Here is a 23407-nt window from a genome sequence, read left to right on the forward strand (position 1 = left end):
AATTTCTTCTTTATGAAATATAAGTGCCCAATTTAAGAGTACCTCAACCGTGAGATTAACGCCAAACAAATGATCTGTCTTACCTTTGAGGATCCGCTGGTCTTCACAGCTGTGGCTTCACATCACATCACTAAGACCCACTGGCTGTCCAGGGCAAACCAGAGCTCTAAGCTGTATCTTGACTACCTTCTGCTGCCCCTTCTTCTATGTACTCCTCACTACTGCAGTAGGGTCATCTGCATCACCCACCAAGTAACATTTGGATTTGTATTCACTGTGGCTTTTTCTATTATTTATTTTGGGGGAATGGGATGGGGAATATTACTAAAATCATAGCCTTCAAGTTTCTAAAAGCAGCAATAACACTGAAGTGTTTGCTGGTTATCAATCACCTGTCATCTTCATCTGTTCTTTTATTCAACTTATCTGTGGAATTTGGTGGTAGGATCTGTTTTGACAGTGTGGCACACCCTGAACCTGACCACCTACCTCATCACGTGAATGAGAATTCCGAGGAGGAAGCTATGTGTACAAAGTCTGACTGACCAATTAGAACTGTATTGGCTCTGTTTCTTAATGGTTAAACTTTATTATACAACCCAACTATCTTACACAAGAGGGAGAAAAAGGTTAAAGGCAAACAAGAGTGAACCTTCCGCTATCTGTTCCATGGGATGGGTCACTAGGTTTCTCTGACCTGCGCGCTGGTCCGGCCTGTTCATTGATCCTTTTGCCAATCCATGAGCACTTGAGCTGCTCCCTCCAAACCTGCTCCCTCATCTCGTCCTCTCTGCCTGTCTCTCAGGTGCAAGGGTCTCCTCCCATCGAGGGTCGATTAGACGATTAGAAACACAATAATCCGAGAGGAGTCCCCAGGTCTGCTTCCTGAATTCCAAGCCCAGGATGGCTCCACCCTACCTCAAGGTTAATCTCGGGGAGTATCAAAGTCCAAGGGCAAAGCCCACCAAGACTGCTTTCACCTGTGACAAAGCTTACAATCCTTCCCACAGAACTGTAGTTATGTGAAGATGTTGGAATGCCCACAGCCGAATAACAATTGTATCTTGGGCTATTTTTAGCCCCTACTAGCCATGGATGTCTTTTATAGTTCAGGGGCTATAGAGATGGCTCAGGGGATAAAAAGTACTGGTTTGGTTCTCATTATGTACATGGTAGTCACACGATCTATAACTCCAGTTCCAGGGGATTCAAGACCCTCTTTGGCCTCTTGAGGCACCAGGCATTCACACGGTACACAAGCACACATAATCACAATGCAAACATTCATACACATAAAAATTTTAAAAATGAGATTTATACTTAGGAGAGAATTAGAACAACAATAACAATCCATAAGTAAAGCTAGTTTATTGTACCCACAGCCCAGCATAAATGTACATAAACCCAATCTCTGAGGTGTTTGGAAGACCTGTTGGCTGAGTCAGAACATCATGCCTTCCAGTCCATCCTCCATGAACTTCTTATAAAGTGCCATAAACTTGGCCACAAATGCTTCCAAATGGTAAATGGCTTTGCTGCCCAGCTGTAGTCGATGCTCATAATAGGCTGCCATCTGTGCCACTTCCCCTTTCAGCTGCCCATCACAGTTATGTAAGAGTTCTGAAAGTAGGCCCTATAGGAAGTGAGGGTGACATAAAGCGCAATCATGAGGAAAATAGCCAAACATGCTTATGCCTCTCGCTCACAAAAGGTAAAGCTTAATATAGTTTTTATATGTATATGCAGGTGAATATATACAAGCATATGTATATATGTATAAGAGAAAGATGTTACTTCATTTGTTTGAATCAAAGCCAAAAAACTTAAAACCAACATGTGTAACAAAACCTGGTACTTATTCAAGGTCTTCCATTGCCAAATACAGAAAGCCCCTTGCCACAGCATGAGGTTTTGGCTTTACTGATAATGCAAAATAAAGTACATGCAGCAGAAACTGTATATTAATACAAGTAACAGTATGCAGACTGAGCAGGTTGTACATATGTATTTAAGAATATATATACATATATAAATTATAAATGCACACATACTCTTTCTCCATGCTAGAAATATGTAGTATAATATTCTCTTGAGACCCTGGTGCCAAGCAGGGAGCAATGCCAGTACCACATAATCCTGATGGCAACAGTCAATACCCTGCAGCATATCATCACTAACCTGTGCTGCTGATGGGCAAGTAAGTGGTGCTAAATGTTCTACTCTTTGAGACCAAGTCTCACTGTTGCCCAGGTTGATGTGCTCAAAATATCCTTAGACTTTATCCCAGTGGCTGGAGCTAGAGGTGTGGCCACAGTATCTGGCTATGCCATTCTGAGACATAACATGTTCAACTTATAATGTGTTTACCAGGAAGAAACCTAACATAACTTGAGAGCAGCTATACGCAGTTGCATAGGAGTGCAAGGATCTAAGCACAAAGGTAGTTACTGCCACATTCATTATAAAAATAATAATAATCTATAAACAATCCAAATTTCCACCAATAAAGCTCATTTTCAAGAAACTGACATGGTCATACAATGAGGTATCATTTATCCTATACTGTTGAATGAAAACTCAATAGAATGAACAGTCTACACACTAGAAACACCCATGCACACACGCACACACAGCACTTGTTACTAGGTGAAAAGAACAGAAATCTATTCACAGCATTAACTCCTGTATGTAAGAGAGCACATTTTTCTCTGTCTTTTCAGTATCATTTAATTTTGTTCACATTACTGTGCAATTTTGACAGAAACAAACAAAATACCACAAATGCCCTAATATCCAAAATCAGTAAACTTAGCCAAGTGGCCAGTAGGCCAATCCTATAAGGCCTAGACTGTACCTGTCTTCAGTCTCATTCCTCCATGTGTCAGCTGAGGAGGGCCTTTCCCTGAGCAGCTGTCCATGCTGTGCATAGCTCACTTCCATTATTATTATCCCCCTTTCCTTCCTCTAAAGACTCACAACACTCTGAAATCTTCTTCACTTGTCCCCCTTATCACTCTCTATCACATACTGTCACACTGGGGTCCTCCCTTCCTTCTTCAGTGCTCCCCTAATGCACAGGATTACTGTCACACTGGGGTCCTCCCTTCCTTCTTCAGTGCTCCCCTAATGCACAGGATTACTGAAATGCTAGCAATAATGATATATCTCAGCATTTCAAAAGTTTTGTGATCACGCAGCCAGTGTCCAGCTTACAGTTATAAAAGTTCAGGACGTAAAACAGGGCTACTTACCTTCATTATTATCTCAGGAGGAATACAATGAGTTAGAAGCTCATAGAGCCTCCCACGGACTTCAAGGAGCCTATATAAAACAAAGAAATTGCTACTTTGTGATAAAAAGTAAGAAGCAATTTTAACACACCAGCCAGTACAGGTCCATTTTCTTACTTGCTATATCAACTTGATGGCTTGTGCTGTATGAAGGAGAGACAGCCCAAGCCCCACCTACTTTAGTTTGTCTTTTCAGACAGTCTCATTCTGTGGCCCAAGTGGCCTGGACCTCACTGTGTAGCTCATGCTGGCTTTGAATCAGGAGCAATCTTCCACCCTCAGCCTCCTAGGATACACCACCATGGTCATGGACCAACTCATTTTTTAAAATGGTTTTTTTTTTCATACCTTTTTAACAATAGGTATTTATAATAAGGGCTATTATATCACTCACAAGACTACTAGAGAGAAATCAAGATTCCAGGGCCTGACAAGTTTGGTGAATAATCTGTGTCTTGTACAAACCTGAGGACCTGAGTTTGACCCCTTAGAACCCATGGTGGAGGGAGACAATAGACTCCCGGAAGTCATTCTCTGACCTCCAGATACTGACACAGTCATGGCTGTATACACACGCATTCAGAGAGAGAGAGAGAGATAATAACTTTAAGAAGAAAAATGACCTTGAAATGTAAAGCTCATTCACATCAGGACCTGAAGACACTCACTTTACTGATACACCAAGCGCTATGTTAATGCATCTTCTCTACACACAACTGAATTGTACGCCTTAAGTATCCAGAGTGGCTGTGAAGACTAGACAGCCACCGTCAATCACCCAAGTGATGAGGGGATATGAGCAAAAAGTATATAAACAACACAGCAGGGACACAAGCTGCCTAGTATAGAAGGGACAGAGCTCCCAGGGAAGCACAGCCAAGCTAAGCCAACACGGGGGCCAAACCTGTGAACCCTTAACTCAAGCCTTCCTGACGACACTTTCAGGAGTGGGTGAAGGAAATGCGCACATTGCATTTCAGAACAAGAATAAACAACAATATTCCCCCAAGGTTCTGACCAAAAGTGAAAACAACTACCCACAGTTCTCAGTAAGCTACTGCCGATTCCACTCCATGTCAATCAAGACAGGGATTTAAAAGTTTTCTTAAAAGTAGACATTCAAGCTCCTTTCCATCCCACAGGCAGAGTATAGTACAGGAGTACCCAGGATGCCTCACTGTCCGGCTTCAATGCACAGGAGTACCCAGGATGCCTCACTGCCCAGCTCCACTGCACAGGAGTACCCAGGATGCCTCACTGCCCTGCTCCACTGCACAGGAGTACCCAGGATGCCTCACTGCCCAGCTCCACTGCACAGGAGTACCCAAGATGCCTCACTGCCCGGCTCCACTGCACAGGAGTACCCAGGATGCCTCACTGCCCGGCTCCACTGCACAGGAGTACCCAGGATGCCTCACTGCCCAACTCCACTGCACAGGAGTACCCAGGATGCCTCACTGCCCGGCTCCACTGCACAGGAGTACCCAGGATGCCTCACTGCCCGGCTCCACTGCACAAGAGTACCCAGGATGCCTCACTGCCCGGCTCCACTGCACAGGAGTACCCAGGATGCCTCACTGCCCGGCTCCACTGCACAGGAGTACCCAGGATGCCTCACTGCCCAGCTCCACTGCACAGGAGTACCCAGGATGTCTAACTACCCAGCTCAACTGAGTGATGCTGGTAAGAGGCCTGTAAAACCCTAACTCATCAGACACATTCGACAAGAGAAGTGCTCGCTGCTCTCACCAAGACTTTCATCTCAAGCAGGACAGTCAGGTTCTCTCTGGTGCTGGCACTCAGGTCTATTCTGCACTTAAAATGATCAACTACCCCTAAGGCCCAAGGATGAGGCTGTGCTCCCACAAGCCCGAAGAAATGCTATACTGAGGTAACAAGGGAACTTCAAATCTGACCAAGTTATTCAGATAAAGAGACTGTCTTAGTCAAGCTGCCATAAGGCAAACTAGCAATGGAGGCATGCTCAGTACTGTACACTGTGAGCAACAGACCCACAGGCGGACCCAGCAAGAACAACTTTAGAATTCATGACAAAATGAAGTTTTCTAAGTGCTTTGTACTTCTCTTCCCAGACTCTATCCTTGGACATGGTATGTTTCTAGTTCCAGAGCTGTATCGCACAAACTCTTTGTTCTCTGTAACAAAGCACAAGTACCCTTGCAGAACAGCAAATGAAAAGGCTGGGAACCTAAGGTGAAGGCACCTGCCTAGGATGTTTGGTTAAATTAGGATGAGAGCTGGAAGCACAGTGTCTTTCTAGCACATTCTGCGTCAATTTCAAAGCAAGTACAGCAATTACGATTGTTCATTCAATCTAACCACACTAGGCAATCCATGCTGTGGACTAAAACTAAGCTACTGAACATTCTGGAACAAAAAAGAAAACAGTCCAAAATTTATTAAGTATGGTTCAATTTTATATGTTGACAGATCACGGAAAACCACACTAAGTACTTTGGCTACTATATTTTAAATCTTAAGTGCTGGTTTTTTTCCTTTCAAATAAGGCTCAAGATTAGCTTATACTTGTAAATGTCATGGTATCTCTGCCTCCCTCACACTGTTTTACCTTTGTGGCGTCTGCTGACTGACAATAGCATTGGCAGTCTCCTTCAGATACACCTCCCAGTCTGTCTCGGGGATTTCTTGGTCTTCAGTAAAAGGGTATCTGTGAAACAAAAAGAAATCAATGAACAAGACACTCCCATGTCCCAGAACGCTCCCTGTGGTAACAGCCCCACTCACTGCTGCACTCTGCAAGCTTCACACATAAGTAAGGCTTTTCTGAGGTTTCTGCAGGACTTCTCGGCCAGTCTATGAGCCAATTTCGAGGGAAGGGCCAGACCTTCCTTTTTGCAGACAGTAGATAATACACTGCAAATCTGTGAGACACATTAACGGAGGAAAATCACAATGAGGATGTTTAACTCCTGCTAACACTGATATGTAGCCCTGTCAGTGCTGCTCTGCCTCCCGCAGGGCACCATATGTTGCTGCTGTGTGCGATCTCTCAGTATCTACTATGAGCAGGAAAGTGACACATGGAGCTGATGCACACAATCTTCCCCTCTCTATTGTCAGTGGGAAAGCTGTCTACTGTGAGAAACAGGTGCATGTGACTAACAGCTGTTAAAATGAAAAGGGAAATAGTGTACTGACTCCCCCAGAGGGACCAGGATTCTCATGTCATCTCCTTCCTTGATGCTCACATTTCCCCCTATAACAAAGTAAATCAGCTTGAGGTAGAAGATACTAAATACTTCCGGAGACGTCACATAGCTTGGTGATTGCTCATCTGTTAAGAGTAAAAGACTAGTGAAAGAGAGCATGTTCTGTATTTGCATTCACCATTAAACACATCACTATCACTCCGCACCTACTAATGGCTGGCCTACGGCTCTATCTGTAGCTGCCCTTCAATGACCAATAAGTGTCACTATATTTCAGAAAGCAAAACTGGAGCAAGTATTTCTGAAAAGCTTAACCTGACTTACATCTTCGATGCTGGGAGCAGGCACACGAACTGCCAGGCACCTACTGCGGATTGGGGGTATCACCTTGGACGTGGAATTACAGCACAAGATCAGCCTGCAGGTGGACATGTACTTCTCCATGGTTCTGCGCAAGGCATGCTGAGCATCCTTTGTGAGTTTATCCACTTCTGTCAATAATACCACTGAGTCAAAAAGAAAGAAACCAGCTTCACATTAAGGCTTGAGAGACAAGGCCTTAATCCTAAATAGATGACTGATAGTCCACTTGTACCTTTGAAAGGGACAAATTAGATTTAGAAGAGTACTTTTTAATTTTTTATAATAAAAAAGACTAAGAAACATTGGTCACAGTGAAGTTAAATTAGGAATGTCACTACAGGGTCACAGTGAAGTTAAATTAGGAATGTCACTACAGCCGTTACCACTGGTAACAAAGTTGCAAGACCCGAATGTGCTGCACTGCACTGTAAATTCTAAAAAATTCACTAAGACTTTGCAAATCTCCATTACAAGAGTCATAGCTATTGGGTGTAGCCAACAGGAGGATTTGGATGCATCCTAGGACCGGTCAGTCTTAAGTGGCTCAGGAACAATGCATAGGCAGCGGATAAATCTAACTTGCAAAAACAAGCTGCTTCCAAAGGATAGCAGCGGCAACAGGTTCCACTTAAACGAGCTCACAGTCACAGCCGCCTCAGCATTTAAGTCATACTACAGCCACATTGAAGCTGATAGGAACAAACAGTGACAACGAAGCGGCATCGTGCTCAAATGGGAGAGAAAGGAGGGATCCACAACACTTGCCCCAGCTGTTAGGATGTGACGCCCCAAAGTACCCACAGGACACACTGGGAATCACAGCCAATAGCAAAGCAGAAGTTGTAAGTGGGAGGAGCAGGTTGCACAGGGCCCAACCTGCGGATGGGAACACAGGACCCGACACAGTAAAGCCTGGGCAAGTGGTTGGTTCTGAAAATGCTACAATGACGCTCCACACAGAGCCCGGCAATGGAAGTGGCTGAACAGAGCAACAACGGGACAAGAACAAGGATGCAGAGTGGCAGGAAAAACAAAGAGGTAGAGACTGCAGCACAGGGTTATGTGCTTCACTGCTTTCTGAAAATAAAATATGGAGCCCACCTGAGACCCAATCCCTCTCTGGCCTCCTACTTTCAAACACTACAAGAAAGCCTTTTTTTTTTTTAATTTAAATTCACATTTATTTTTTTTTTTAAAAAATGGTCAACAGAAAAGAACCAATTGAATTCAAAGTTCCAAGAAAACCATTATTTTCATATAGCCATAAACTTAATGGAAAACTTTGGAAGTACAAGTACCTGAGTTCAGGCCCAGTACCCACATACAGAGCTGGGGAAGCAGGGACAGGGGTATCCCAGGAACTCACAGCCCTGTCAGCAGAGCCAAAATCAGTGAGCTCCAGACTCAGCGAGACCCCACCTCAAACATAAGGTGAAGAATGAGCTAGGAAGACAGGAAGTGTCAACTGCCGCCATGCACGTGCACTTGCACACATGTGCATTGTACATCATCACATCACGGCCCCACACACCACAAACATGTATACACAAAAGAAATGGGCTAAGAATAACTACAAATAATTCATATAATAAATACATAACAGAAGAAAATATAAAAACAAAAATGCTATTTTCTCCAAAATGACAAAGGTAAAAAATAATAACATGGAGATTAGATAAATGTTTTGGAGAAATACAAATGTATACTGTCCCCCAGAAGAAGAATTTGACATCAAATGCTGCCATTTTGTCATCAGAAATTCTTATGTGTAAGAATATCATGTATATAAAAAATACGGGCAGGCAAAAGTCACTGTCAAGAGTGGCTGTCTAGGAAATGCAATTGCAGCTAGTTTTATTTTCTTTGTTCACAACTGACAACAGGAAACTTTGGTCATAGAGTGCTATTTTGAAATGGCATTGCTTTTTATTTTAAATGAGGTAGGCTCCCATTACCTTGCTCTGAAATGTCAAACAGGCACCACAGACAGAAGACTGAATACCATAAGACTAAACACCATAAGCAGAAACCAGGGCTCACATTCATTTTTTTTTCTTTTGAGACAGATCTCTCTATGCAGCCCTGGCTATCCTGCAGCTAGGTCACTCTGTAAACAAGGCTGGCCTTGAACTCCTTTGCCTCCCTATGCTGTAATTAAGGACATACACATGGATGCCTAGCATGTATTCATTTCTAGCTCCAGTAAGAAAAGAGCCCTGTCACTCTACAGCCTCACAGAAAGCCTCCTCACCACCTACCTTTGAAGTCTCTTTGTGAGCTGGTTTCAAGCTGTTGTGACTGTGCCACTGTCTTCAGCATCTCCTGAATAACCACCCGGTCACTGTTCCCTGCATCACTACACAACAGCAGAATGTTGGTTATATGGATGCAAATACTCACCAAGTAAAATACACCCTCATTCTTAATCTGTTATTACATGAGAAATGCCAGAAGTTTGCCTTCTTTTGCTTTGTTTTGGAAGGCATGTTGACATCAGCCTCCTGAGTTTACCATCATGCTTGGCTACAATTGAAGGCCTTGTGGTGACATCTTTTTTGCTGTTGTTGAAACTAGTAATATCTAATTATACTCATAAACCTTTAAAATTGAGATGTTTTAGGCTCATTAACAAGTTTAAAATGTATTACTACTAAAAATATACTATGTGTTCTCACAGTAGTTTATTATTACTTAAACAACAAAACTAACAGTTTAACAAATATCTTGATACACTACTCAGTACAAAAAGTGAAGACCTAATTACATCCTACTTGTCAATTACTTTGTTACCCACACAGCCCTTATGGTTTCCTCCTCTTGCCACAGCTGGATCATAACAGCTGGACGCTGGCAACCATTTTCCCAGCCAAGAAGTTAGAATAATTCCCAAGTTGCCTATAGAGCAAACATGTTTAGTTTTATAATTTGATCTATTCGCAATCTTTCCCTTGATGAACCCTCTCAGGGTTACTCTGAGGTTCATATACAGCACACAAGGGTCCTGCCGCCAAATCCACATATGCAAGATCTTTCAACTCCTCCTTCCGCGCTCTCCACTACACCCCTTCCTTTACACAAGCACTCACCTCAGCAACATGGTCCATGGTGGCCCCTGCCCTAAGGGCCTCTGATCTGTACTCCTCCAAGAATGCCTAGGCCACACAAAACCCTGACCATTTTCCCAGCTCTGATCTGCAACGTTCGTCCCCGGTGTGCACCCGTCCCCAGCAGGACATCCCGGCAATGCTTGGTGGCCATCACACCACTCTAACTGGGACACTGAAACACAAACTAGTGCAGCCTGCAGCCATGCTCATTCCAAACAGGATCAACTTTTTAGACAGCTTTGCGCATGCTCATCAGCACCGAATAAATCAAGATCACTAACAGAATTCATGCAAGAATTATGGGAAAAGAGTAAGCTCTGTTGATGGCGTAGACCTGAATGCACTAAGAGCACAGTAGGCCAAGCACCAGGCTGTGTCAAGCAAGCTGCTTTACTTTAATCTGCTTATATCCTGTGCTTCTACATGGACAATATTATTAAAAAATAAAACTATAATCTGGAGGACAGAGACTGCAAAACTCCTTTTCTGCTAACATTGTTAATTTCTAGCTACTTTTATAAAAAATATTTAGTAGGAATTTACCTGGGATTAACTTCAAGGTGGTAGTTACTGGCAATGGTGCTGATTTCAATTTTTTTTTTAGATGGAGTCTGTGAATGAAACAAGAATCTCCTCAACATTTACTGATCTTCCCTTTTTTATGTATCACCAAATCACCACTGTCAACTATCTGCAGTCTTCCATATTAACAGAGAAATAAAGGAAAAATACATTAATAGGATCAGTGTTTCATGGAAAAAAATATAAAAAGAGGGAATTTCACACATACCTATTTTGCTTTTCCTACTATGTCTTTGCAATCCTTTTCGGAAAACTGCTGGAGGCCATGACTGTATATCAACTCATAACATGCACAGTCTACAGCTAATTACCCATATGGATTTTCACTCTGTTGACACTCTGTATATCTGTGTCCCCTGACTACAGCCCCATCAGCTGAGCAAGAATCTAACATGTCTGGCTATTCAGTTTCACTGACTGGATTCTGATCTTGCTGTTTTCTAATACAGAACACTCACACTGCTGGGCCACTCCAAAGCTCCAGTTACTCGTCACTGGCCACTCACATTGCACTGTGATTACTTGTTGCTTTTGACCAAGTTATCTTCCTGCTGTTTAATAGAATACTTTATGCCAATCACTCTCTGCTAATTCAGCTTATCCCCTGTCTTACAGACGTAAAGCCACATGCACTAAACAGCCACATCTTTTCTGTAGTTTCCATGTTCTCCATGGCTTCCCTGCCCATGGGGAGCTCACAGAGTCTAAGACATGTCATTTTAAGACAGTATTTCATCATAAGTCTTTATATCATAGCTGTATGACACAGCATTCATCTTTACTTTCCTCCAGTAGATGACCAGCTATGCTGCCTCATTCTTTCCACTAATTTGAAATACACCCTGCATGTTTGTGGGCTGTTTGGTTTCACAGGTCAAATTATTACCTTACTGTTTTACAGTCAAACTCTGATTTGCCATCTTGTAAAAGAAGTCCCATGTCAGTTTGAATGTGCCATGTCCCTACAGACTTAAGTGCTCAGATGGTGCTGTGTTTGGGATGTTCTGGAAATGTTAGGGAGTAGGGCCTGCCTACAAGAGGTAGACTGTGGTACTGGAGTGGATCGTTGGGCATATATGTGCCTGGTTCCTTCCTGCCTCTAGCTCTGCTACCCCTCCACTGACAGAGGAAGTTCCTCCTTCATACACTTACACCCCACCCCTATAACTTTTCTGCTGCACGATAGACTTAAAGACACAGTCCACTAACCACAGACTAAACCTTCTGAAATTATTTCAAACTCAGGACTCAAGTTGGTGAAGTGTATTTTATCAGAAAACTTGCTATTTCTATTTCTCAAAATCAATATATCTCAATAGTCTGTCTGTCTGTCTCTCTCCCTCCCTCCTCTCTCTCCCTTCAAATAAATCCACCCTCCCTTAAGCTAGTTTGTGGTACACAATCTGATTCCACAGATGAGATAAGGGAACAAATACACTTTAAGTATCTTATTTACAACTTTAACTCATTTCAGAAATGTATTCTCCATAGGGAATTTAGGATGGCATCATACAGTTTTTAAACATTGGGAATTTAACTGAAATTTATATTGTAATATGAGGGAAAATAACTTTTAAATAATAAGTCCCCCAAATGAGAAGATACTTCGTGTTTCTATTTGCTCATCTCTTTTGTCTTGTAAGACAAGGTTTCTCTGAGATAACTCAACATTACCCTCTTGAAGATTCTATTAAGAGCATTCCATTCACACTAAGCACTTTTCCTTTTTCAATACACAATACCATAAGACACTCTATTAGAGGCCGGGAGGACTTTAAAAAGGTGTGGCATATTCTCTTAGTAACTTCAAAACAAATACAACTTACCAAAGTAAAAGATAAACAAGTATAATCAAGGCAAGTTACAAACTACTATTTGTAATGAACTCCCAATTTTGCTGAGCTGAGGAGCACTTAAGAGAAGGGCATGTCAGGGACGGCAGGTGTGTGTGTGTGTGTGCGTGTGTGTGTGTGTGTGTGTGTCTGAGTAGAATGCACCTGCTATGCATGCATGATGACTTGAGTTCAAATCCCCAGACGCTACATAAAAGCTATAAGCGCCAGTGAAAATCCCAGGGTACCTTCACAGGGAGGTGGGAGGCAGAGACAGGAGATTCTGGGTCAGCCACCCTGCTGCAGGAGATGGCAAAGAAACTGTCTTAAACAAAATGGAAAAGAGAGAATTCACAGCCGTTATCCTACTCGTCACATACACACATGGTACGCAAGTGTTCATGAGCTCTCGAGTGTGCACACACCCACACACTCACGCATACACACACACACACACACATTCTTAAGTCACACACTAGGCAGCCTTGGTGGGGGTGTGGTATGCACATGACCAGGACTGAAAATCCCTGCCAGAAACATCTGCCAAGCCTCGACATGAGATGCTTACTGTGATACTTTGATGCTCAATTCTCAATTTTTCCACCCCAACACCATACAGTTCTCGTAGAATACACATAATTCTCGTCTTTTTTCCAGCACCTGACGGTCCATAGACTAAGAGGTGAGGAAAGTCTCCACACTGCACCTAAGAAAAAAAAGAACACATTTTACCCTAGTCAAACTGAGGTGACACAGGGTTAAACAAATTACTTTTAAAGTACCAAAGCATTTTGTTTACCATCCAACTCCAATAGAAAATTTGCCAAACTCTGGAATGTTTACTATTTTCTGGGCATTAATTTAACCCAACTTACATGCACAACACAGAGCATGCAAGGCCCAACACTATATGCTTAAACATAGGAACTCCCTATCAATCTCTGTAACTGCAATAGATGCTCCTCCTACCCAGGTCCCCCAAAATGGTCCTCTTCCTAAGAAGCAGGTGCACCAATTTCCTTGCTTGGGAAGCACAAGAGAACTTCACCTAAGGCCAGGAATGCAAAGCTATGGAAATGGCAGCAGTAAGAGAGTGCTATCAAACTAAAGAGCAATATAGGCACGGGGGCTTGATCTGTTAAGAAGACAGTGTTTAAAAGCAGACTAACTAACAGGTAGGAATAGTATTTTAAAGCCTGCTCTAAAAATATAGCCCCAACTCTGTACGAGTAGCCACAGAAATCCAGTAAAAGATGCATCCATCCTGCCGCTAGGAAAATTAACGTTACTGTAAGGAAAACTGGTATGCATATAAACGAAGTATAATGCTCTACTTTAAATTATTTGCATGGATTAAAAGCAAAAACATATCCTCCACTTCACTCTCGATTCTTCCACAAAAAAAAAAAAACTCATATATTGAGAGGATAGAGGCATTTGTTCAAATTTCTCCTCTTTGGAAAGCACTTCGCTATGATCATGAAGAGTTTAGTTACTAGCAACAGAGTCCAGAGCACAGTCACCTCCATCACTGCCCGCGGCTGTAACACACTCGCCCCGCCCCTGCGCCGACTCCTACAGCCCGGGCCAGCTCAGTGGGCGCCATTATAACGCCCTCTCTCAGATCGCCACGCCAGGCTTACGGGGACCCCGCAACACACACTCTGCACTCTGGGGACTCCCTCACCAGCACTGGGGGGCCCCCGTCTCACTCCCTTCCCCTCTGCTTTGCGGGAAGCTGCTGAGCGTGGCGGCCGCCTCCCTCCCGCTCTGCTCACCAGGTTGCGCAGCTGTGCCGCCTGCTCCTTGTGATAGTCCAGCCGGGTGAGGGAGCTCGGCCGGTATTTATCCACCCAGAGGCTCATGGCCGCTTCCGAGTCCCAACGGTGAGAACGCCTTAGCCAGCGACCAGTTTTCCCGCGGGCGCCAACCCGTAAAACGTCACGTCCGGCAGCGCTCGACTTCCGGACAGGGACTTTACGGATTCCTAATGGGACCTGAAATGGTCCCCCCTCCCCCCCCTCCGCCCGCGTAGCGCGTAGTTCCTGCTACTATGATACCAGCAGTCGCTGAGTTCTTGCTGCAGTCCTGTCTCTTTATCCTCACGCTTTAGAAAATATCAGACGGAGTTAAAGACGCAGGGCGTCCAATCTGAGTGCTTAGAAGAGGGAAGTTTCCTCTATTTCTTTCCTCCATTTATAACTTCATCCAAATTTGTGCTACAGAAATTCATCTGTATTTGCAGAGCTGAGGTTTTTGTTTGTTTGTTTGTTTGTTTGATTGGTTTTTGTTTGTTTGTTTGTTTGTTTGTTTGTTTTGGTTTTTCGAGACAGAGTGTCTCTATGTATCCTTGGCTGTCCTGGACTCGCTTTGTAGACCAGGCTGGCCTCGAACTCACAGTGATCCGCCTGCCTCTGCCTCCCGAGTGCTGGGATTAAAGGCATGCGCCACCGCGCCCGGCTGTAGAGCTGTTTTTTTTAATAAATGAATCAATGAATGAATATGTACATAAGTAAACAAATAAATGTCAATGATTATTTGTGTCAGTTCTTGGTGCCCTCAGAGGTCAGAAGATACCAGATTCCCATGCAATGAGGGTTACAGACAGGTGTGAGCTGCCATGTCAGTGCTGGGAACTGAACCCAGGAGCTGCGAAAACTTTTAACCACTGAGCCACTACCTCTAGACCTGTGTTCTTCTCACTGTAAATCAATTGCAGGCACTCAGTAGAATTTATAGAAAAAAAAATAGTGGAGGGAAGGACAGTTTTAAACTTCGTTTTATTTTACTTTTTATCTCCACTACACAAAGTTCGTAATGGATTGAAAACAAAATAAATAAAAGGAAGCAAGAAAGACTACAGAAGAGCAGTAGGGGAGAAGACACAGGATTAGCATGCTGTTTTCTATAGAGAACATCTGAAAGCCTTTTGCTCAAAAGGAAACGTGTGAAACACTTGAGAAAATATTCTGCATCTCAAGGCCACACCATCACAATGCCCCTCAGCTGCACCTCTCAAAATGTGCTTTTCTAGTTGTAATGCTGGTTGCGTTTGCTTTAAGATATAAATGTTCGAGCATGGTCCATGGAAGATAGAAGAGGACACTGGATGCCCTAGAATAGGGATTACAGTTGGTTAAGAATTGCTAGGGAGTGGATGCAAGCTGTCTTTAATAACTGCAAAGGCTCTTAACCACTGAGCCATCTTTCCTGCCCCCCTGATTTCTTATTCAACGTGGGCTTTTGTTTTGCGTCCTTACTCAGACTCCTGTCTTAAGATTAGAAATCCTCTCATAAGTGGAATTGATTTCCAGATACATTTAGTAGCCTTCTATCAATGTGCTAAACAAGAATTGATTGTCTTCACCTGTGAACCATCATGTTCAGCGAGCTATTGGGTAGATAAAATATCACTGAGAGAAATCAATAACACCAGAACTATAAGATCTAGTTCCTGAGTTCAAGAAACTTCTGAAACAAATCTGGGGACATCTGCATTTACAATGGTGAGAAACTAATGTACTTTCTAAGCAGCTCCTTCCCACAGCCCTGTCCTGTATTCAGGGACACGTTTCTAGCTGCCCAAGAAAACCTTCCTCATACTCTATTGTTGGACTGCAATGAGGAAACAACTTCTGAAGTGAGAAAGCAAAGGAAATTAGAAACAAAGGCATTGAAGGGCCACGTTTATAGACACTGGGGTTGTGATCATGGAAAGACTTTTGGAAATGAGGAGAGTGAGATAGATGCCACAATGAGCTATGCTTTGTCAGTGGTGGCCAGTAGCATGACAGACAGCTTCAGTAAGAACAGATAGGTCGTGGTCTATCCTAGCGTCTGTGCTTTAGTGCTGTGTTCTAAAAGGTTGAAAGAATGTGGAGAGAACGAAGGCGGGGGAGCTCATCTAGGTTTACTCGATTTCGTAAGTCCAAAACACAGTGCCCCATTCATTTTAATTTCAGATAATATTTTAGTGCGTCCCAGGCAAAATATTTTTCAGTTGAAATTTGTTTTATATGAAATTAAATTTTAATTGGGTGTCCTGTGGTTTTATCTTACAATCATCCTCAGAATCCTCTAATTTATGAGACCTGGTAATAAGAGATATGCAAGGAACATGGGCAATATTTTGAGGGTGCTTTTGTATTTGTTTTAGGAAATAAAAATGAGAAGTCATGATGATTCAACAGTTCCCAATGCCTCCATTCATTTAACACTATTTAATGAGGGCTGGAGAGATAGATGGCTCAGCAGGTGGTTGTACCAAAAAAAAAAAAAAATAGAGTTCTAAGAATAAGAAAAAAAATGAGAGCTTAGATATCCAACAGGCAGCTGTTAACATCTGTCCAAACAGGCACACAGTAAGGGGTGAGGGAGACACAGAATGATGAAGAATTAGGTGGGTTTCATAACAAAGGGCTGTTTGTGGTACGCTGGGATGGTTGTGTTAAAATATGTGATTTGTTTAAGAACAAATACACAACTCTAGGATGGATACGGGTGGATGATGGATTTGGAAGAAGACAGATTTACTTCCCTACAGTAGTAAGTGTTGTGTATTAATGGCCTACTAAGGTTTTTCTTATGTTCTTATTCTTGGATTCTAGTTCTCATATATTAAAACAAGCATCATCTGAAACTGGAAAGATGGCTCTGTGGTCCAGAGCACTGGCTGCCAGGGTGAGTTGATACCCCTGGGGGCCTCCCCTTCTCTGAGAAGAAAGGAAAGGGGGAGGAGAAGGGAGTGTGAGCGTGGAACTGGGAGGAGAGGAGGGAGAGGGCTGGGATCCAGCTGTAAATTGGTTAAATAAATAAATACATAAATACATAAAAGAATGGAGGGTAAGAGGCCAGCTCCTCTTTCAAAGGACCTGGGTTCATTCTCAGAACCCACATGGCAGCTTATGACCAGTTCCAGTTCCAGGGTATCTGATACCCTCTTCAGGCCTCTGTGGGCACTGCACACATGTGATGTGCAGCCACACCTGCAGACTGAACATCTGTACATGGACCATTAAGGGATTTTTTTTTAAGTAACTAAATACAATGAACACCAACTTACATTTTCTGATGATAAACCTGATATCTGTGCCTTACCACTACTAAATCATTTAACATCTTTGCAAAGATCACAAAGTTTATACAGATATCAGGTGTGGCACAAGCTATCTCTCTGTTCTCCAAGCCTACTTCCTTTTGTTCTGACATCTAAAACTATGTTAGTTTTCTACCAGGTTCCATTTTTAGACATGACTCTATCACTAAGTCTAGCCAACCAGACATGAAGCAAACCCCTGTCAATCCATTCTTAAATTATCTGTATTATCAGTAGGCCTGGCTATCAATCAATTAAGACACTGACACTGGTTATATTTTAAAATATTTAAATATTTAAAATAGCCTTTAACCTGAAGCAGGGCAGACATAAAGCCTCTAAACTACTTCCCATAAGGGGGCTGGCATGGGATCCCTGCCTCAATCCCATGCCATCTGCTTCCAATAATTTCTATCAAGCTACCTCCCATCCGTAATCCCAAATACTTGTTCATGTTCTTCATCTGGGCCAGATTCTCTATCCACGCCAGCCATGTGCTTCTCCTCCATCTCACCCATGGCTTCCTTTTTCCTCTCTCTGTGTCTCTCTCCTCGGCTTCCTTCTCTTTTTTTCCCAGGATTCCTCTCTCTCCCTCTGGAACCTTAGCCACACCTCTATCTCCTCTTCTCTGCCCAGGTGGGATGGCCTTTTATTAATCAAAAGGTGGATCACAGAGACAGCAAGAAGTAAGTAGCATCAAAATACATTAGACCATCCCCCAACAAATCCAGGCTCATACGAACTTGCCATAGGCCTTACTCTGTAAGTTTTCTTTCTCCATTAGATGAAGAAGAGAGGGGGAATTAAATCTTTACTTCTGTTCATCATAGGAACATTAACTACAGCCCTATAAACTACATCAGGAAAGACAGCTTGGCAGAGGAAAACAGAGGGGGAGGGAGAGAGAGAGAGAGAGAGAGAGAGAGAGAGAGAGAGAGAGAGAGAGAAATTTATGTGTCACAGGACGTTTCCCAAAGAAATAAAATCCTAAAGAAAAAATTAAGGTTAGATATTTTAATGCTCGTTTTTATAGTTTGATAATAGAGGATGAAGTGAGAATCATTGCCTGAAGGAAGATCGCCAGAGCTGGTATTCAAACTCTCAGAAGCCAGGATACTCCCTTCCTTTGGGCGTGGGAGGGGCATCTCCCCAATGAGGGTTTGTAATATGCTTCACATGAAGGTCAGCTTATGTGTTCAGGTTGCTATGTTGGAGGGAGAGGGAGTGTCATGTAGTGAGCCCCATCAGAGACAAGCACTGTGACCATGAAAGCCTTCTGTTGAGAAGATGGAAGGAGCCCATGACTGACTCACATCTGTATAGAAAAGCCATTTGTGTGAGTCAGAGTCCCTCAGCTTGACTATAAAAGAGAAAAAGGCCTGTGCTTTCCGACCATGATATATACCTTGGGGTCAATTTTCTATCAGATCGCCTATCCTACTTAAAGATGGCTAGGATTTGAGAGACAGAAGTAATGACATCAGTACCAGGCCAGCATTGCTTTTAGCTGGCTATTGTTTTCAATGCTCCTTTAATAAACTGTTTATTTCAGTTTTGAGCTTGTGTTCAGTTTTGGTTTGAGACATGCTTTAGTATTAGCTGATGCTGGCCTTGAGCTAACCATCTCTGAGTACTTGGATAATAATGTGATAATAAGCCCTGCTCAAAATAGAAACACAAGTTACCAGTAGGTAATCTTTCTTTATCTTATACATCTATTTAAAAGACATGGGAGCAGACTAATAATATACCATCAAAATGATTTCCTAGTTTGAGAATATTTTTGTTATGATAACTAACAAAATTTGAGATGCTAATTGATGTTAATAAAATGTTTAAGACTAGAAGTATCTTCAAACTGGTAATTTAACATAACTTCACTTTCAAAATAAATTGTTGATGATGAATATTCAAAACCTTAATAGTAAAAGATATGGCAATTCAAATTTTCTTCTGTGGGTAAATGATTTCTAGTCATTCTAAAATAGGAATATAGAGGGATAAGGAGCTTAGTTGAATATCTTGAAAGAAAATGATCAGAAACATAAAAGAAGTGACACATGGAACAGAAGAGAAATCAATACATCCTATTAGGTTCCTTTTCTAACTCTTATATATCACATTATGTATAATAAAATTGATTATGCTCCATAGTATGATAGCTATTAGCTTTAATATTGCTCATTATTAAAATATATCAAGTTGAGTATATTCCTGGATCTGTTATTTCCAGAACTTTCTTTCCACTTGAGGATTGATGTCCAGACAGAAGGTAAATGACTAAATGGCCTGATGCTCTCTGTTTTATCTTTGAGTATCATTCTGAACATCTGTTATTAATTTTAAAATGGATTAATCTTCAAATGTAGAAATACAGATAAATGCATTTTCTTATACAACTCACACACACACACACACACACACACACACACACACACACACACATACCTAAAAATCAGAAAAACTCTGTTACCATATTAAGCTATAGTTATAGCCTTTCAGTTGCTCATCTGCTGCTATAATCCTATGGTACTTAAAAGGAAGAAAATTTTTGTATTGATGACAATCAAATGATCTCAACCTTCACTGGCTGCTGTAGCAGGGGACCTGGATTTGGTTCCAGCACCCACATGTTGGCAATCTTAGTTAGGGTTTTATTGCTGTGAAGAGACACCATGAAACATTTAACTGGAGATGGCGTAGGATCCAACTTTTCCAAGCCTACTTTATTTGGGGTTCTTTAATGTCTATACCTCCCTTCCAACCCACCTACCCTAGATAGGAGAGAAAGACGGTTTATGGGAACATGAGAAGTAGACCTTGCTTGATTCAGTTCCTGGGAATGATTCCCCTGGTATAGTTGGCAGGATTTCAGCAGACCAGCAAGCAATTCCACCAAAGCTGCTGCCAGAATCTGGAACTGCAGCCAGAACCCAGAGCTCCAAAATGCTGGAGCAGTCTCTATGAACTTCTTGAAGTGGAGCGATGAACCGCCAAATACCAAGACCCAAAAAAGCCCCTGTGTCCTGTTCTGGAGACCCATCCTGGAATATAAATCTTTGGACAGCGAAGGCATGACATTCATGAAAACATTAGGATAATGACATAGTATACCAAACTCCAATGATCAAATATCCATCCCACAATGTTTAGTCGATATGTGCTTGTAATGAAGAAATTACATAACCATCAAGCATGCACTAAGACTCTACTGCTCAAGAACATCCAAGCATATCCAAGACATCTGAACATGAAAACAAACAAACAGTTGCACCCAGTATATGGAATAATTTATGTCCCAGAAGGCAGACCCCCCCAACCAAGAAAATAGCATGAAAATGCAAAGAAGAGAAATGGCTCTTCCTATTAAAACTCATTTTATACAAAGTCCATGTCTTATTCTTTTTGTTTGCTTCTGGAAAATTATTTGTATTAATACACAGCAGGTATTTCATTAACATATAGATGATAATTAGTAGCTCCCCAATTTCGTATGAAAAAAATAGCAGACTGAAAAAAAATCTATTTATTTTCATGCAGGGCAAAATAAATATTGCCTGGTACTTTGTGACAACTATAAGAGGAAAACATAACTAGAAAGCAGAATTTCTTGGTACTAAAAAAAATGGTCCCTAAAGCTCAAACAATTCCCTACAATCTGATTGGCAAGAATTTATAAAAGAGCTTCTTAGAATATTAATATAGCCAAAGACAGACAGCAGCTGGCTTTGGGTTAGGCATTTTTAGTGACTTAAAGTAAGTCATCTGTTTTCCTTGAGTCCAAAATCTATACTGTCAATATAAGTGTAGTGGCTTGAATAAGTAACAATAAAAATAAATAAATGACAGTAATGGACTAAACCTCTGAGACTGTGAGCCAGCCCCAAGTAAATGTTTTCCTTTCTAAGAGTTGCCATGGTCATGGTGTCTCTTCAGAGTGGGGCTTTGGGAGGTTAGACAGGAGATAGAGATCCCTATGCCAAAAGTAGTCAGTGTTGCTAAAATGAAAAAGGAAAACAAAAGAAACTGCAGTGTGAGGACAGGAAGTGAGGCATATGCGCCTTCCTGCAGCATGAGAACAGAGAACACACTCCTTGTTGGAGTTGGTGTTTTCCAGAAAGCAGCCTCTAACACAGTGTCACCAGATGTTAACTCTCTAACATCAGGACCCCTAATCAGAGGTAGACTTAAAAGAAGGCAAGTTAGGCTGGGCCAAGGGAGAGTCAAGATTCACTGTCACTTGGCAGTCTTAATTCACTTGTCAGAGTAGGAATGAATCTGAAAAAATGGACAAAACCAGGACAAACTGCAACATGAGAGCAGGAAGTGATGCTCATGTGCATTGTGTTGAAATTTAACCCAGTCAGTGATGCCATGAGGGTTCTATGCCTTCTGAATGGATTAGTGCTTTTACAGTCATACTCTAGAGAACCTTAGTTGTGCCCTTGCCTTGCGATGATACACAGACTGCATTATCTACTAAGAGGAATGAACCTTCACTAAAGAGCAAATCTCTTGACTCCGTGAGCTTGCATTTCTTAGCCTCCAGAGTAGTTAGGAACAAATTGTTGTTGTTTATACATTGCCCAGTCAGTCTAAACTATTTTGTTATGCCTTCCTGAAAAATACTAAGAGGTACTCTAAGTGGGACCCATGTAATGGAGTTATTTTCAAAGCTGTTTCATATTTGACTCAAATGACCAGATCATGATGCCCTGTCGTGATCGGTTGACATTAGATATAATTGCCCTTGGACAAGTATAAACTTAAATGAGATCCATCTCTACAGCTGAGCTAGACACTCCCATGTCTATACTCCCAGGAGCTATAGCATCAAGGCTTTTTTTTTTTCTTGTGGGGAGCCATGCTAAATTCAGATATGTTAGAAATCCTGTGCTTACATTAAATGCTATGACCTTCAAGTTGTTGACCTTTACTGAAGGAGGTCTTTTGTTTTAGGCTATCTTTGGATTGTTTACCTTTGAAAGAAATAGTGAAGTTCTTACAGGAAACTACCCAGAGGATTAAGGAAGTTCTTACAGGGAACTACCCAGAGGACTAAGGAAGTTCTTACACAGAGCTACTCAGAGGATTGTATTCTTCCCTGGGAGCTAGGAGACGTGAGATTACAATAGAGCTTCTGGTGACCTTGCTATATAAAGTCTACTCATCTGCATTAAAGTGAGTCTGGATCAGAAATCTCCAGACTTGACTCAATTTTTCTTGTGTCTCTGTCCCCCACTTTCAATTCCCACTCCCTCTTCCAGGGAGCCCTGTTTGATTTGTCCCACAGGCTGGTACACTTTCAGGAAGATTTGAGTACCCCATAGCTCCACACCAAGACAAGCATAAATCTGCAGGATGAGTTGAGAAAGAAGCTTAATGCTCTAAATTGTATAATGATGTCTTACGCTGTGTTGGAAGGATCAGAAGCCAGAAAAATAGTGTTACATTAGGTAAGGATGCCAAAGGTTTGGCTTCCTACATCAGCTGTTCCAAGACACAATGGGAAGGCTTAACAGGGAATTGAGAAGAGGGAAATAGAAGGAAAAAGAAGAGACGGACAATAAGAAGTATAATTTTGATCTAGGCAAAGACATCACATAATACAGGCAAAGTGAGAGTATGAGAAAGGAGAGATGCTTGAATGTAAGAATGTAAGATGTGGTGGGACCGATCTGTTCTATTTCATGCTTCAGGAATTTGGATCTCAGGTGAATCACCACAGGATTGCCTTAGTTCTGGGACTTCTAAGGGTATTAAACAATGCCATTGTTTTAGTCACCTTTCCATCACTGTAACAAGTACCTGGATTAAACAACATACAAAGAAATGGGGTTTGTTTTGGCACCTAGCTTTGGAGGACATAGCTCAGGGTTGGTTGGCCTCATCTCTTCTGAATGAAAGTCTTGGAAGAAGGAGAATATAGTTAAAGAAACCTCTTACC

General features: G+C 42.0%; 1 protein-coding gene across 2 annotated transcripts; it reads right to left on the reverse strand.

The window, feature by feature from the left end:
• Positions 1-1351: 1351 nt before the first annotated feature.
• RFC3 (replication factor C subunit 3) lies at positions 1352-14319 on the reverse strand. 2 transcript variants are annotated; one of them, XM_084764065.1, is made up of 9 exons: positions 14144-14319; positions 12934-13071; positions 10495-10562; positions 9103-9200; positions 6806-6987; positions 6057-6193; positions 5881-5979; positions 3252-3321; positions 1352-1633 (listed from the first exon to the last, which is right to left on the reverse strand). In XM_084764065.1, exons 1-9 carry the CDS (start codon positions 14228-14230, stop codon positions 1442-1444), a joined length of 1071 nt encoding a protein of 356 aa, XP_084620191.1. In that variant the 5' UTR covers positions 14231-14319; the 3' UTR covers positions 1352-1441. The 2 variants fall into 2 exon arrangements, with proteins under 2 accessions (XP_084620191.1, XP_084620192.1); XM_084764066.1 differs by lacking the exon at positions 14144-14319 and having other exon boundaries at positions 10495-10649; positions 12934-13066.
• Between the last annotated feature and the right edge of the window lie 9088 nt (positions 14320-23407).

This window comes from Acomys minous (assembly GCF_964271855.1).
Source record: "Acomys minous genome assembly, chromosome: 16".
NCBI lineage: Eukaryota > Metazoa > Chordata > Mammalia > Rodentia > Muridae > Acomys > Acomys minous.

Coding starts and splice junctions, on each gene's coding strand:
- RFC3 (XM_084764065.1), bottom strand. CDS start 14,230: ATGAGCCTCTGGGTGGATAAATACCGGCCGAGCTCCCTCACCCGGCTG. Junction 6,988..9,102: donor CTCACAAAGAGACTTCAAAG/GTAGGTGGTGAG, acceptor TTTTTGACTCAG/TGGTATTATTGACAGAAGTG. Junction 1,634..3,251: donor CTCCTGAGATAATAATGAAG/GTAAGTAGCCCT, acceptor CACTTCCTATAG/GGCCTACTTTCAGAACTCTT.